Source organism: Cetorhinus maximus, chromosome 22 (assembly GCF_964194155.1).
Source record: "Cetorhinus maximus chromosome 22, sCetMax3.hap1.1, whole genome shotgun sequence".
NCBI lineage: Eukaryota > Metazoa > Chordata > Chondrichthyes > Lamniformes > Cetorhinidae > Cetorhinus > Cetorhinus maximus.
Genome location: NC_135900.1, coordinates 16,509,965 through 16,526,998, shown reverse-complemented (window position 1 = coordinate 16,526,998; position 17,034 = coordinate 16,509,965). Strand labels below are relative to the sequence as shown.

General features: G+C 40.1%; 1 protein-coding gene across 1 annotated transcript; it reads right to left on the bottom strand.

Annotated features, from left to right (window-relative positions):
* Nucleotides 1–11,645: 11,645 nt before the first annotated feature.
* On the bottom strand, nucleotides 11,646–16,192 carry LOC144696494 (amphoterin-induced protein 2-like). The gene is made up of 2 exons (XM_078567847.1): nucleotides 15,468–16,192; nucleotides 11,646–15,023 (listed from the first exon to the last, which is right to left on the bottom strand). Exon 2 carries the CDS (start codon nucleotides 14,943–14,945, stop codon nucleotides 13,392–13,394), a length of 1,554 nt encoding a protein of 517 aa, XP_078423973.1. The 5' UTR covers nucleotides 14,946–15,023; nucleotides 15,468–16,192; the 3' UTR covers nucleotides 11,646–13,391.
* Between the last annotated feature and the right edge of the window lie 842 nt (nucleotides 16,193–17,034).

Here is a 17,034-nt window from a genome sequence, read left to right as displayed (position 1 = left end):
TATTGAGAACTCATGTGGAGGAACAGAGGGTTGATTCTGTAAGACAAGCAGCAGAGATAGCTGATGATTATGTGTTAGTTCATAGAGCTAAACCTTTTTCTCATTACCCTTTTAAATCAGAGAAAGATAGAAAGTGAGAAGGTGAAAGAAAGGTGGATAGTCATGGAAAAGAAGGAGAAGGTGGAAATTCCCAGGAAGTTTTCTCTCAAATAAAAAGGAAGGTGCTGAGGCTAGAGGTGACACTCAAAAATTGAGGTGCTCCATTATAATAAAGTTGGACACACAAAGTCAGTATGTTGGAAATTGCAGGGAAAATCTGTTGGATTTATTGGGGTTCGGAATAGTTCTGGAAGTAAAAGTACTGTGGGTTCTGAGGATCAGGCACAGGAAAAACCAATGGTTTGTGTACAAGTAAAACAGGAAGAATCGGTGATAAGTAAAGAAGTGGGAATGTGTTCAAAATTTACCCAAGGGAATTCTGAGGAGCAGGTTGCAGAAATGTTTAAAGATTTTGTGTGTGAAGGGAAAGTCTTTCCATGTGTACACAGTGGAGTAGGTAAAGATGTTAAAATGTTAAGAGTTACAGGGGCTAGTCAATCCTTAATGTTGTGGGATGGTGACATTTGTTGTTCAAAGGGAGCATTGCAGGAGCAGATGATAATAAGTGGGGTTCATGGAGATGCTAAACCTATTCCATTGTGGAAGGTAAATTTAAAGGTGAGGTGATAGTTAGAGTAGTGGAAAAATTTCCCATTGCAGGGATTCAATTTATTTTGGGTAATGATATTGCTGGATCACAGATGTGGGTGGTGCCAATGGTAGTTGAGCAGGCTGTGGAAGTGTTTGTTTTCAACAGAAGTGTTGCAGAGAGAGAGAGCATCCTGGATAGTTTCCATGCTGTGTGTTAACAAGATCACAAGCTCATAGGTTGAAACAAGAAGAACAGGAAGTTCAAAGGCAGGGAGGTGTGGAAATCCAATTAGCTGACGCTGTGCTTGATAAGGTTGTCCAGGAAGAAAAATTGGAAGACAATGCAGCTGAAGTGTCTTACTCAAGCAAATTGGTAGATTTACAGACAAAGGATATGCAAATAAAACAGTTATATCAGACAGCTTACTCAGAACCAGAGGCAAAATGTATTTCAGAATGATATTACCTTAAGGGTAATGTTTTAATGAGAAAATGGAAGCTTTATCATGCTTCAGCAAATGAAAGCTGGAGGGAGGTGCATCAGATTGTAATACCATTTGGATATAGAAAGGAGATTCTGAGGATAGCTCATGAAATTCTAATGGGGCGACATTTGGGAATTAGAAAGATATGGGCAAAAATTTAAAAAAAACATTTTTATTGGCCTGGATTTCATAGGGATATAGTCAAATTCCATAGAACATGTTACACATGTCAGGTGATAGGGAATCCACATGCAGTGATTAAGCTGGCATCTTTAATTCCCATTCCAGCATTTGAAGAACTTTTTACTAGGGTCATGATGGTGTAGGACCCCTCCCTAAAAGTAAAAGTGGAAATCAGTACTTACTGACAACAATGGATGCATCTATCAGGTTTCCTGAGAAATATTACAACAAAGAAAATTGTGGAACAATTGACTAATTTTTTTTTACAAGATATGATTTACCTAAGGAACTACAATCAGATTAGGGTTCAAATTTCATGTGACAGCTGTTTAAGGAAGTAATGAACAGTTTGGGGATGAAACAGTTTAAGTCAACAGCTTACAATCCTGAGTCACGAGGGGACTTTGGAAAGATGGCATCAAACCTTAAAAACTATGATGAGGGAGTACAGTCAGGATTATCCACAGTATATGGATAGGGGAATTCCATTCTTGTTATTTGATATTAGGGATGCTCCTAATGCATTGACTGATTTTCACCCTTTTAAACTAGTTTATGGTCATGAGGTGAGAGGACCACTGAAATTGATTAATGAGAAATTGGTGGGTCAAAATTCAGAAACTTCTTTCCTGGATTATGTACCAAACTTCAGAGAGAGATTGGACAGAGCATTTGAGTTGGCTAGGGAACACTTAAAGATATCACAGCAAGTGATGAAAGTGAAGGCAGGCAGGAAAGCTACAGCTCATAGTTTTGTTGCCGGAGAGAAACTGCTGGTTCTGTTACCAGTACTGTGTGACTCATTAAAGGCAAGGTTTAGTGGACTTTGCTGCATTGAAAAGAAACTAAGTGAATTTAATTATTCAATAAATACTCCAGATAGAAGAAATATGCAAAGGGTGTGTCATGTAGATATGCTTAAAAACTACTTTGATAGGGAAGAGAACCAAACTGAGGTATTAGTGGTGGTAGTTAATGAGAAAGTAGTAGAAATGCAGGATTCTGAAATTGATTTTCCTCTAACCAAGTTGGATAATGAGGGGGTACTTGAAAACTTAACTGTAATATTGAGTTACCTTCCAGACAAGTGACAAAGTGATTTGGAGAATCTATTGCGGTCACACAAACATATTTGTCGGAATAAATTGGGAAGGACAAATTTAGCCATACATGATGTATGTATAAAAGTTTCATTTTCAATAAGGCAGCATCGTGATAGATTAAATCTGGCAAAATTATCACAAGTACAGAAAGAAATTGAATTCATGCAGTGGCAAAAGCAGATTCATATCCTATATAATGGCTGGAAGATTATATTGAGAAAATGGGGCAATCAAAATTTATCACAAAGATTGGCTTGCTAAGAGGATATTGGCAAGTACCGTTATCAGACAGAGAAAAGGAAATATCGGCTTTTGTGATGTCAGATGGACTATATCAGATAAAGTTATGCCGTTTGATATGAAAATTGCACCTGCAACGTTTCAAAGACTGACAAACAAAGTAATTACAGGCCTGAGCAATTGTGCTGTTTATATAGACGACTTGTTAGTTTTCAGTCAAGCGTGGGAGGAGCATTAACAACATCTGGAAGAATTATTTACTTGATTCCAAGAAGCTAATTTGGTGGTGAACTTGGCTAAAAGTGAATTTGCAAAAGTGAAAGCTACATATTTAGGCCATATCGTTGGGCATGGTAAGGTGGCTCCGAGAGATGTGAAAGTCAAGGTTATCGTGGATTTCCCCATGCTGACAACAAAATGAGACGCTTTGAGATTCAAAATCCAGAAGCTGTTTATTTAGCTCGGGAAGAATTAAGTAAGATCCAACCTGAGTGGAATGAGGAGAAGCTGAGAAATTTTAAATTGTTCAAAAACAAACCAGACAAGAATATCAAACATTCTTGCTCAAGCATATGAAGCAACTTGATGACATTACTGTATCAGCAAAAAGAGACTTTGACCAGAGAAAGCAAGAGTTATTGGCACAGAAATAGGCTATTGCTAACTTGCTCACTCAGAGGGAGAATTTAAAAGCTTTAAGTCCGGGAAGTGAACAAGACACGCTCCCAGGTAAAGAAACAACAGAGTATTTAACCACAGATTTAACTTCCACATTCTTTGTAGAGGTTAACAGCAAAAGCACAGCACATAGGATGTCCAGTGAAGTTCATAAGTTAAAATCAGTGCAGACTGATGTAAAAACCGGGAAAAGGAGAAGGAAGAGAATTCCCAGAAAAAACCTAACTGGAAAATGTAACCAGGGGGACTATATTGCATCGGCCATCTGCTTGAGTGTAGAAAAAAAGGTGTGCATTTCTTTATCTTTTGTTGCCACAATATAAAAAAATTAATATTGTATATTCCCATATTTTCCGTGAAGTCCGGAGGTGTCACAAAAGTGTAGTTACGATATTAAAGATCTTTAAGGACAACTACTTGAAAAGCACATGTTTGCTAAAATAAAACTTTTAAAAAGTCCTTGTTCAGAAAATGGATATATGGACAGAAAACTTGGCACCTTTCTGTGTTGGTTCCAAAACCTTATCAAACTGCTTAACTCAAGAAAGATCACAAGAGACATTACACCCGTGGAACACTCATTGGATAAATGAGGTCCTCCCACTTGCTGATCTTCTTTCAGAACCAAGGCAATTAACTGGTAAGGACCTCAGCGAAAATCTAAACAAAGAACCCCAGGTGAGAGAAAGGCTGTTTGAATGGCTAATACCTAATGTGAAAACATGATTTGTCAGTTTGGGAGCAGCCATATGTGGATTTCCTACTGTAAGAAACAGCTAGAAGCTGTCTAAGGAGACAGCCATCTTGAACATCATGAGAGAGACGCCTTGAAATAGAAACTGTTTCTCAACAGGAAGAGACTGTGGGCTTTCCAGAAACAGCTATCAGACTTGTGTACTAAATCAGGCTATGAAATGCCAACACCTGTAGCACCATAAAAGTGAAAAGAGGAGCCTTCACTCCCTTCCAGAACCTATTTTGCCTGTTGAGTCCATCTGCAAAGGTAAACTCCAAATCTTCAACTAGAGAAGCCATCACAGCTGCTAAACTGAACATTAAGTTTCAACCCCTTTGTTTGGAAAGAAGGAACTCAATCAATGGGCCCACAATGATATCTTTCAGAGATTGACTTGAAATCCTATCTTTAAGTATCTTTTTCTTTATCTGTATTTTAATTTTTATACCTGTATTTTAGTTAATAACTTCATTTTTAGTTAAACTTCCGGCAGTAGTTTTTTTGTAATGAACTAACCTTTATCTTGTTATTTTAAATTGGACCATTCATAAATTAAAAGAAGGCTACATACTTACACGCATTCTTATCTCATGGACCATCCACCACCTTTAAAATTCACGGTCTCCACCACCGATGCTCATTGGCAGCAGTGTGTGCCATCTAAAAGATGCACTGCAGCAATGTGCCAAATCACCTTCAACAGCACCTTCCAAACTGGGATCTCTACCATCTAGAAGAGCAAGGGCAGCAGATGTATGGAAACACCACCACCTGCAAGTTCCTCTCCAAGTTGCACAGCATCCTGACGTGAAAATACATCACCATACCTTCACTGTCATTGGGTCAAAATTTTAGAAGTCTCTCCCTAATAGGTATACATACGGTTCAAGAAGGTGCCACCTTCTGTGGGCAATTAGGGATGAGAGATAAATGCTGGTCTTGCCAATTACATCATAGCATTGCAAGAATAAATTAAAAAGAGGAGCCAGGTACATCAAAGGCTCATGGCCATGTTTACTTTCACAGACACCGGCAATGCAGTCCTCATTCTGAGGTTGCAGTGTGTCTGCAGCAGGTGGCAGGTTTCAGTGAGAACATTGTGAGTGAAGTGCAGATGTCTCACAAGCTGATCCATGCTGATGCTTGGGTTGGACAATTGCTCCTTCAGCACCCTGAGTGGATATGGATTCCTGCTGAGAGCCCTTACCCCCTTCCTCCTCCCTCTCCCTGCATTTTGTCCTACTCTGTGTGACCTCTGTTCATGCTGCAAGTCATGCTATATTCCAAAGCGAATGTCCACTGCTGCACGCATGCACTCCCTGATGCAGCCAGGTCTGGTGGAGTTTCTAAAGGATGAAGTAAACACATAGAAGTTCTTGCTTAGACAGCCTCGCCTCATGACATTGGCACCCCCCTATTAATTAGCCACTTAAGGGCCTCAATTAGCCAAAGGGTGGGTGGGTTACTTGGCATACAGCCTTCCAGTGGAGGCGGGTAGGCAATGGACATCTGCCACCTTGCCATGCCACCTAATTTTATGTAAACCCCTGGCTATCTGCCCATCCCCAGGAAGGGGTTGGTTGGTGGGGTGGGGGGGGTGGGGTGGGGTGCAGAGGGTGGTGGGCATTGGTGTAAAATTCCAGCCTCTTTATTTCTTAGCCCCAGACCAATTACGTACAGATGAAAAATATAGTTTGATGTGAGTGATATGAATCCTGTGATTGATTCTTCTTCCCATCATGGCCTGTTTTTACAAGTGGCTTTTGGATTCTGCTTTCTTTTCAATGCTGCCTGCACTGGGGAAAAAGATTCCTGCTGCTCTCTATGTAACAAAATCTGTTTAAAGTGAAAAGCTTTCTAATTTGGCTAACGTGGCATATAGAAAAAAATCTCCCCCTCCCACCCCACCCAACCACCTCCACCACTCTGCTTTCAGTTTCAGTGGGCCTGTGATGGTTGGAGGCTGTGTGGAGGCAGTATAAGGCAGGCTATTCACAGATGTAAATGCATTAGACTGAGAGAGCTGGCAGCCGGCTGTCATCTCAGCTAGTGATGTGTGGGTAGAACAATAGAGAAATTGTAATAGCCCAGATATTGCTGGGTTTTGGCAATCAGGTTTTTATCCTCACCCTTCAACTCACAATTTCTTTGCACCACAAATTGTTGATAATGGTGTGGCGAATGCCAAGGAGCTCCTGTGACCTTCATGGATGATGGGACCAGCAGTCTATGCATAACCAATGAGATTTAAGGATTGAGAAAGAAACAGAGGGACGAAGGGGATGGAAATGGGTGAATTAGAATCATATCAGGTTCAGAAAGAGAAATAAGAGGGAAAGGAAGGTTGGATTGAGAATGAGAAAGGAAACAGAAAAGTAAGTGAAAAATAATTTAAAATATCTAACAATAATTTACTACCTGTAAGGGTGAGGCTCCATGGTTTCAAGTGTTCCCTCCTGGGCTGCAGAGGCCAAATGGTGTCGCAGGGACAGAAATCTCTGGATTAAAAAGGAGCTGTTAAATTCCAGCCGTAATTTTGTGCAGTGACTTTAACTGACAATTAATGCGCAAATGCAGGACTTTCCCGAAACTCACAAGGAGGCGAGTTACCATTTTTGCAGGGCTTATGCTGGAGCAATGCAAACGCCCCTGCAACCTGGGGCTATCCGTAATTTACGGGGTATCTCTTCATTGTCACAAGCTGCTGTCCGATTTAAACATAATAATAACAGCAAGTGTCATTCAACCGACAGTTCTTTTGGCACCAAGATCTGGGCCAATGCCTTTAAGAATAGTAAGTATAATTTGCAAGAAAATGGTTACCAGAAGTGCCAGTTACAAAATCTTTTGTCAGCTCGACTGAAAATCGTACATTAACAAACAACCTGAGACGTCAGCACAGTAATTTGTAATGAAAACTTTTATTTAGTTTGAGAGTTCCGCTTTCTTCTGAAGAAAATTGCATAAACTTGCATTTATTAATGATTGCTATATGCAATACTCAATAACTGAAAAAGGGTAGCTCCAGGACTGTCTTAATATTTAATCTATTTCTACTATCTGGTACAGGACAAAATGTGTGCTTATTATTGATTTAATTTGGCATCTGTTAAGTCTTTTGCTGTTGGTGAATACATACACAACCTGTTGGCCAATTTATAATTTATGTTGCATAGCATCAACAATTAAACGCAGCACTCATTCATACCATTTACTTGTCAATGAACTCCAAATGCTATTTAGATGTCTCTAAGTACCACCTACACTCAGAGAGTGGTTAGAATATTGAACCTGCTACCACATGGAGTAGTTGAAGCGAATAGCAGAGGTCAATTTAAGGGCAAACTAAGAAAGTACATGAGGGACAAAGAAATAGAGCGATCTGTTTGACAGGGTTAGATGAAGAAGGGTGGGAGGAGGCTCCTGTGGCATTACTTTGCAATCAAATCCGAATGTAATTGCCAGATTAGATTACAAACTCATTGTAATGTTTATCAATTGGCAATGAAGATGAGTTGGTTTTAAAGTTAAGGGTGCAAACCTACACACAATACTAATTTGGAAAGTTTTAAAATATTACCATTAGTTACATTTGATGAGTGAAAAATGGATCTACAGTTTTTTAAAACTATGATGTGCCACCAATAGATGGATTGGTAACCAAGGGGATGAAGATTTGAAATAATTGGCAAAAGAAACAAAGGGGAGATGAGAGGATTTTTTTAAGTTGCACAGCCAATTGTTACAATCTAGAATGCACTGCCTGAAAGGGCGGTGGAAGCAGATTCAATAGTAACTTGCAAAAGGGAATCAAATATATACTTCAAAAGGAAAATTGGCAGTGCTATGGGGAATGAGCAAAGGAGCAGGACTATTTAGATAACTCTTTAAATAGAGCTGGCACAGGAACGATGGTTGAGAGGTTTTATTGTTTTTAAGCAATGTTTCTCCATTAATTGCATAACATTAAGATGAGGAACTTCATACAATTGTAATGAATTAATCCAATAAAAAACCCTGTCAAAATGACCAGAATTTATGAAAGAGATCAGATTAACTAGATGAAGTCGAGATATATAAAGGAGAATAAATGTCACCCAGGAAATCTGAAATTAAAAACAGAAAATGCTGTTGACTAATCCAGCATGTGAAAAGGAAAAGATGGGTCAATCTCTCAGGCAGAACCCTACATTAAATCATCCTGCCATCTTTATATTCCTTTTTTCAATTGTTTAGAATAAACATTTCCATTTTTTGCTACTCCAAATGAATGCAAACGCCAACAAAAGTAAAATTGTTTGGCTTTAATTTTATTTCCTTGATTTGTGATTTTTGTTTTGACTGGTAAATTATTGCAGCCATTTTTCTTTCTCTGGCAGTTTTGATGGTTGTCTAGTAAGAGGGTAACAGTGATGAAATTTATAATCATAATCGTAGGAATCAATCTGAGGGCAAAAGTTTTTTGTTTATACAAATATATTGATTAAGAGGTTAGGCTTACATAGGAAATGATTGGAAACACTTCAAGACTTTGGACTCTTACGTAATTAAAAAAGCTCCTTGACTAAGCGAGAAGAAGTATTATAGCTTTATTTTAAAAAAAGTGGCTTGACGTTTTTGTTATCAGACATTTTATTAAATGAACGTTGCATAAGGCTGCTACAGTCGGATGGGGAGAACAGAATATAGCAGCTCGCAAAAGAATGAGCCCGAATAAGTGACAGTTCAGATTTCTCAATAATTATAAATCAAGGACACCTCATGGAACATAGCACACTGCCAGATCTGGCACAACATCTGTCACTGTGGACTTTTCCCTTGGTCTCAAAGAAGACCAATAAAGTTTTAATGGACTGAGAAACGAAGATGTCTGGACATGTTCAGCTAATTGTAAGTAGGTCAGTCCGTGCACTTTCATTGTTGTGAGATTAATAAAAACCAAAGGGGTATTACTTAAAAAAAACTGCTCGTCAGCCATTAACTCTTCAAGGACTAATAACATTTATTTAGCGAAGTACACAGCATTTCAGTTGATCATCAGGCAGATTAGTTTCTTTTGTTTTTTAAACAGGCCTCATTGAGAAAATTGGTATAATTAAGTTACGTTATGAAGGGGTTTGACAGGGTAGATGTAGAAGAGATGTTTCCACTTACGGTGGTCCAAAAGTAGGGTCCACATATATAAACGCAGTCACGAAGAAATCCAGTAAGGAATTCAAGAGAACCCTCTTTTAATAATGTAGTTAGAATGTAAAACCTGCTACTTGAAGCAAATAGTATAGATGCATCTAAGGGGAAACCAGATATGCACATGAGGGCAAAAGGAATAGAAGATTTGCTGTTAATGATAAAGTGAAGTGAAAGGAGGCCTGGGTGGGGCACGAACACCAACATGGGACATGCGTTGAATGGTTCCTACCTGCGCTGTGATAACAATGTCCGCTTTGTAATACAGTTACATTTTGTCATCAAGATGTTTGTATCTGATTACAGCACATATTATTTGGTTGTAAATGTGCTTAGTTTCAAGGAGGTGAACTTAACCTACCTGGAAGAAACTGGGAGGTTGAGCATTTTAAAATGTCGCCCTCATCCCACCAAGGCTGGAGCTACCGGGAGCTGGTGTTTTTAAAATGTACATTTAGAATCACATATGCCATCAGGACCTGACAACAATTTTCACTAATAGGCCTGTGAGGAAGACAGCAGGTTCTCATCGGCCTGCCCAGCGAGGGATTGGATGGAGCCAGTCGAGGCCCAAAGGGTTAGTTAAATGTTTTATTTGTTTCCTCGTGAAGTTAGGAGGAGCCGGAGATTACGGAAACCCCCAAAGAACAAAGCAGACTTACTAACTCTTGATAGGCAGCGGCTGTTTCCTGCTGGCAGCATTTAAATAACTTCTGGGAAGTAAAGTAACCTGGGACTCATTTTTCCTGCACAGGGTAACTTTCTAACTGGCATCACCCACCCACCCGCTGAAAATTGGCCCCCCCAGTTAAAATTCAGACCTGCTTTTGTAACGCTGGCCGGGGTTTTCCGGCCCCCGTCGTGGGTGGGACCTGCCACGGGTGAGGCGCCCCCCCCCACCACCCCCCCCAGCCGGGAGCCCATTGACTTGTGGTGGGACCGGAAAATCCCGCTGGACGGCGGGGGTGGAAAATCCGGCCCACTAGCTCTGCTGCCAGTCTCTGGAAACTAGATGGTTGAATGGGAATAACATTGATTTTACTTTGGAGAGTTCTAGTATAGGATTAATCTCTTCCTCTGGAGAGTGTCAAGACTTTTTGGGTGAAAATTATTTAATGCGTAGGATGTTCATGCACCATCGACTCTATCTTCAAAAAGTAACAAAAACTTGAACATGAGGTAAATAAAAAACAGAATACTATACTTCATAAATTACTTTCTAAATTGTCATTCGTATCAGTTCACTTATCACAGTACTTTATAAAGGGATGGAATTTTTAGAAAATCAGTTACAAACTCATGGTTGAGAAACTTTTGGAACTGCATAAAACATCTGCCATTTGCAAAGCCCTTTGCAAAATAATGTTGATTCCCAGGCGCTTTGGATTTTGACAGACATGTGGCGGTGTAGTCTCTGCTGTGCCTTTACTTGGGGCCTAGTGGAGCAGAATTTCATTGAGGTCAGCAACAGTATTCCCTGCTGCATATGCTAGTTACAGGGCATAAATGGTGTTCTCTCGATCCCATTAAGAAACTAAGGGAGAAATTGATGTTGGTGATGGGGGTCCTGCCTACCAGCTGGAGAGGCGGCAAAAGTCCTCTTTGGGAAGACCTACCGCATTAAGTTCCAATCAGGCACTTATCTGGGCAGTGTTGGGCCTTCCCCAGGACCCCAAGGACCCTGTGGACGGAGGTCCCGTCCCACGCCGGCTAATCAGAGGCTGGCAGGTCGTCATTGCTCAGCAGTGCCACCAGGTAGGTATTGGCTGCTGTTGATAAAATGCACCCACCCAAGGCACAGGATGACCAAGGGACCCAGGCTGCAGGAATGGTGGGAGGGGGATCACAGGCTGGGGCTTAGCGAATAGAGGGTTGGGCAGCAATGGTAGGGGGATGTCTCTTAGGGGACCCTGCCATCCCAATGCTAGATCCCTCGATCACTGAGTGCCATTGAATGCGGGACCAGCCACCAGTCCCCACCCCAGAAGCCAGCAAGCAAAGACGACAGGGTTTGTTTTTTTGGGCTTCCCGCATGGCAAGTACCCTACTTGCCACTGGGTGAATACCAGCGGTGGTAGGATAGGGGACCCTTAGGTGGCCATGGTTGCCCACTTAAGATCTTCAATTGGTGGCAGGGGCCATCCATGAGCCTTCCTGCCATGGACTGGATTGGGACATAGAGGGGAAGGCAGTGAGGTCCCCAACTGCCATCTTCCAGCCTGATTAAATGCTCCCTGCCACCAAATGTGCCATGGGGAAAGACATTAAATTCTGCCTAAAAGTGCAACTAAACAACATCTAACAGAGGATAAAATAGAATCAAATGTGAGGAAACTATTGCACTTATTTTTGTCTGTTTTTGTATTTCCAGTAGCATAGTTCTGTTTCAAATCTACAATTTTGAAAACCAGATATTAATTACAAACTAAGACAACGGATATCAAAGGCCATTTTAGATATCATACACATTATACAATAAAATTTCTAAGCTTATGGTAACAAAGATAAATATCCCCTACAGTAAGTTGATACTACAAAATACTGCATTTACAGACTTTTATATATCTTTTAAATACATCAGTACAAACTAATCATTTCACATTCAGAGTACTTTGTTTTCGACTATCCATTTTGATGCTTGGAAAAAGTTAAATAATTTAATTTTAAAGATTATAAATAATACATCATGGAATAAATGATTATAGAATCTCTTTTATTATTATTTAATTTATTTTTGTAATTCCATCCCATTTCCCTGGCCTCTTAAATTAGATAGAACTGTCTGTTCCTGGCAGCATTAATGCTACTCCTTGGCTATAACCACTGAGAAGGATGCTTGATATAAGAAAGGAACCACTGGAGGGTTCCTGCTAGACTCCCTAGGCAGCCTTGTAGCTGAAGCTGAGCTGATGAAGCTTATCCGGTTGGGAATGCTGAACATGAGCATCTTCTGAGACTGGAGCTTAAGCTGGCATTGGCCAGCTACGAGTCCAATAATTTCATCACGCATTAACTGGGTCATTACATTGGAACCCTCCTGTTGTAGGGCTTCAATGTGTAGACTTCAATATTCTTGTTAATGACCTGCTGCTCTTAATGCTGGTGGTCCTTCAATTCTACTAATGCTACAATGGTATGAAAAGGACTGACTCTTAGAACTGAGGTCACTGAAATTCGCCAATTTTATTGTCATGGGATAAAATAATGTGTTGTTCATTACAGCATATATTAGAAGTGTGAACAAGGTGTGGGCAGTGCTTTAGATTTTTGTATAAAAGTTTAATTTATACTCTATACTATAAATTTAGGCTCCTAGTCAATATGAGTATAGCACTGAGGAGATAAATGATCCTGTACATGTTTATCGTCAACAAGCTGGCTAGAATAATAGTCTGTCACTGGAATTTTTTGAAACGTAATTCGTGGCAAAGGTTTATGAAAAATTGAAAGTAGCAACAGTGTACTGAATTTGTGTGGCAAAGATTAATCATTTTACATAGCTTCATTGGTTATTAGAGCAAAATTAGCATTGCATATTATCTGCCGGTGTGTCTGAAGCGGATGCAGGACCATTAATGAGGCTTCATTGTACTCACGGCTTCTAAGGATTTAGTAAAGCATCACTAGGCTTATTCCATCACAATGAGCTCTTTAAAAGGGCTATGTCAACTTGAGAGAAAGAATTGTGAAAATGCAGTCTAGACATTGCTGTAAAATAACTTCATCACAGCATCTCACCTGTGTGTCAAGTTGATTTTTTGGGGGGAGGGGCATTTTTAATCTCTGGCAAGCAAAGCTGCCAAGATAATATGCAGAATTCAGCATATATAGATAGAGCGATATGTGTTTTTACCCTCATGAAGGATCTTCCACATTCCAAAAATTGAGTAGATTTTCAAAGCTCCGCTCCAAGGTGACATAGCCCTGTTAACATTCAAGACAGCAGAATTGTTCTTCAGTCTGGTTTTCACATTTCCATGAACAAGGAGATTTACCATGAATGCCAATGTTATGAGGTGACAGGTCCTCTCAATGTGTCTAATTGGCAGCAATCTAGCTCCTGACAAAGCCACATCCATGATATTTGGATTATGCCATGATCAGCTTATCTGAGAACACAGAACTGATGGAGTCAACATCAGCTTTCCCTCTTTTGGCTTTCAGGATCTTTTCAGCCATGCTGTGATTGGTAGGAAGCAGTTTCATTTTCCCATTCTGTCCCTTTAGTGGCTCTTTAACTGGCTCCAGGAAGACCACCCGCTTGCAAGCGCTGGCTTTCCTTTCCCCACCGACTTCATGTGAGGGAGTGGTGCTCAGGATTGAAGAGTGAGCGCTGTTCCCATTTGGCTTTCTGTGTTTCTGCTTGGCTTTGCACCAGCAACGGCAAGGTGTCAAATATAGATAAATCAAGACCAAAATAATGCTAGCTAGGCAGGCAGAGAGGGTTGTAAAAGCTGTGTTAAAGGTTTGTGAATGCTGCCCGTTTTGTGTAAAATTGTGCACCTTCAGTGTCACCTCTACCGTCTCGTTTAGCATTCGTCTGCTGTTAATTGCTATACAGGAGTAGGTCCCTTCATCTTCAGGTTGAACCTGTTGAATCTCAAGGCTTCCATTCAATAATACCTGCAGACCCTGATCTTGAATGCCTGGCTGCAACGTATCATTCCTGGGCGTGACCCATAAGACATTTGTGTTTGAATTCAGTATCTTGCTGTCACAGTTTATCACTAGTCTTTCCCCTAAGTGGGCCTCATAAATCAGCCCCAAGGCATGAAAGGATCCATTCACAGTACTATTGGAGCAATTCAAAAGGTCATCGTGGATCAGTAAAACACTAACACTTCTCTTGGAGTCAAGCTGAAAATAACACCTATAATCATCTTTAAAATCTACCACAGACCTAAGCCGCCAGTTATACCAGTAGGTGACCATTGTGTAAAAAGAACAATCACAGGTAAATGGGTTTGCATGCAGGTACAAACCACTCTGCAGCCTAATTGACAGTGCAGTTAACTGCAGGACTGGTACAGAAGTCAATTTGTTGAAGGACAGATCCAATAGTTCGAGCAGTGGGAGTTTAGACTTTCCTTTATACAACTGCAAGGGAAAGTGTGAGATCAAGTTCTGACTGAGATATAATTTACGGAGTTTGTACAAACCTTCAAAAGCTCCGGCGCTAACCTGTGTCACCTGATTATTGTAAAGAAGTAGGGTCTCCAGGGAATTCAAACCTTGAAATGATGAGTCATCCAATTTTCTCAGCTTGTTGGAGGATAGGTCTAGATACCTCAGTTGTGGGGTGGGAGCGAAGGCCCCTCTGGAGAGGAAATCAATGCTGTTGTGATTGAGAATGAGGGTTTTCAGCCTGTCTAAGATGGCAGGAGCCCAGTTAGAACCAAGTATGCTGATACTGTTGTAGCTAACATCCAAGCTGGTCACAACTTTATGGAGCGTCCTTGGCACAGCGGTCAGGTTTTTATTACTGCATGTAATGATATCACTAGCACAAATGCAGACTGGAGGACAGATTACAGAAGCATTGCCTGTCAGACAGGCACAAAGCAGCAGCAGCACAAATCTTTGGGATTTTAAGGTGAGACCTCTGATAGCAGAGGAGAAGGCTGGGTGGTGCGAGCACATCATGGCCACCTCTCAACCGTCTTCCAGTGATCCTTGCCGTAGGACGTACATGGAGCCGATCCCATAGGACTGAGTGTGTGACTGGGAAAAAGAAACACCACCAAGTTCATCGCAGGTACAAAAAAACTGCAACAACCAAGCAGAATAATATTAGTAGAGCATCTGTTTTAAATATTTAGCAAATAATCTACTCTTGTGCAAACCACTTTATGCAATGTAATTTAATAATTATTCTAGTTTTTATACCTGAGATTCATCTTCCAGGTAAGCCCTATCATCACAGGTGGATGACCTCTACTTTAAGATTGCATGTAAATCCTTGTAAATATTTATCTTTGGCTCCAAAAATTACTTTTAAGACTTTAGCCGAATTTTAACTCATAAGGGATAAAGGTAAAACATGAATGATTCAGCAGAAGGATTGTTAACATTTTTGCATACATACTTACAATGGTAACAATAAAATAAGTAAAGTTAGGGAATGGTATGCAATCATATTGAACATGGAATATATAAAAAAACTACCTTAAATCTGAAGAAGAGGAAGAAGTGGCTGAAAGATCCTGATGATAGTTGATCGCAGATCATAGACATTTAATGTTTGAAACAATGAACATGTCTCCTGCTGCTGTTAGAAGCTGGCCATTGGTCTATTTTTATCCTATTTTCTGAACTTTCAAAGTACAGAAGCAGGGTAGACTGTGTTTGGATTCTGTCTCCCTCGTATTCCATTTTACAACAGACTGCTGCATGTAACACTAGGGAGACGAGCGAAGAGCCAGCAAGTGACGACTGCCTATCATCAGTTAACCGAGATTGGCTGAACACATCAGGGTGGGAACCTGTCAAAGATTACAGATGCAGATAGAGAGAGGGGGGCGGAGTTGTAGTTATCACATTATGTTGATTGGCAGAAAGTACTGGAGCTCTACTCCTTCTTGTTTACCGTTTCATGCTGAATTTCCACAGGCTTTGATTTCGATGCTGCTTCCCTTTTGACCACGCTGCAAGCTATTTCATGCAGAAGCAATGGAGCTGATATAAGTAGGCTTTAGACTAGCTTCTTTAAGCACAGAGAATGTTCAAGCAACCAGCAGCAAGTGATTTAGAGTGATCGCAGGAGGTTCCTGTCTGTCAGGAATCAGGGTAAGGGATTAATTAACATGCTACGTGCCATCCTTTGGTCACAGCAACCAGCTCTTGTTGCTAAGATTCTGAATTGTCATTTGCAGGAAGTATTGGATTTCACTAAATGAAAAAAAAAAGCATCCAGAAAAAGATGGTCTTTTCTGCTCACATCATTACAAATGAATGGCTTAATTAGCAAATGCCAGGTATTTAAAATGCTGTCGGGTTGTTCTTTTTAAAGAAATCGGGTTACTTGCTGGTGCCAATCTGTCCCTAAAATGCCAAACTGTAAAAGGTTGCTATCGTTGCAGCTAATGCTATCGTTCCACTGTTAATGTTGCAGCTGGCACTGTGGCTTATACAGTATATGTACCGATATAAAATAGGAGGAAATCAAAACGGGATAGGGCAAGTCATTTATTTCAACTGTCTCCGCAAGTTTCCCAAATATTCAAGGCTCTTTCTGATAGTTTCCATGTTCAGTTATCAGATCTAATTTTCTATTTTTACGTCAGCAAATAAAACAAAACTTTATTGGATGATTAACAGTCATATTCTGTAAAGCACAGTGTTGAGAAAGTTTTATCCTTATATAAACTTGTGTCCATTTTGTAAACAATTTTGTAAATGAAAACACTTCCTATGGATTTTGGGAACAGACTAACAGGTTAATATAGTAATAATGTGAAGGAAAGAATATATAATATTCAGATTCAGAATATCTATATGCTAAAATAAATAATATGAAGATTCAGTGGCATTCAGATGCTAGGTATTCAATAAGGACAGTTTGTTTTAACTCAGACACGGTTCCGAGGTTATGATTAGACTTTTCCTTAGCTTCCAATATTTTTCCATGTATTTCTTTGGTGCTTTTCTTCTCGTGTAATGTGAAAGCATTGAAAGATATTTTTAATCCAAGGTATCTATAAAGAGATAAAACACCCAGCCATTAAAGGAAAAT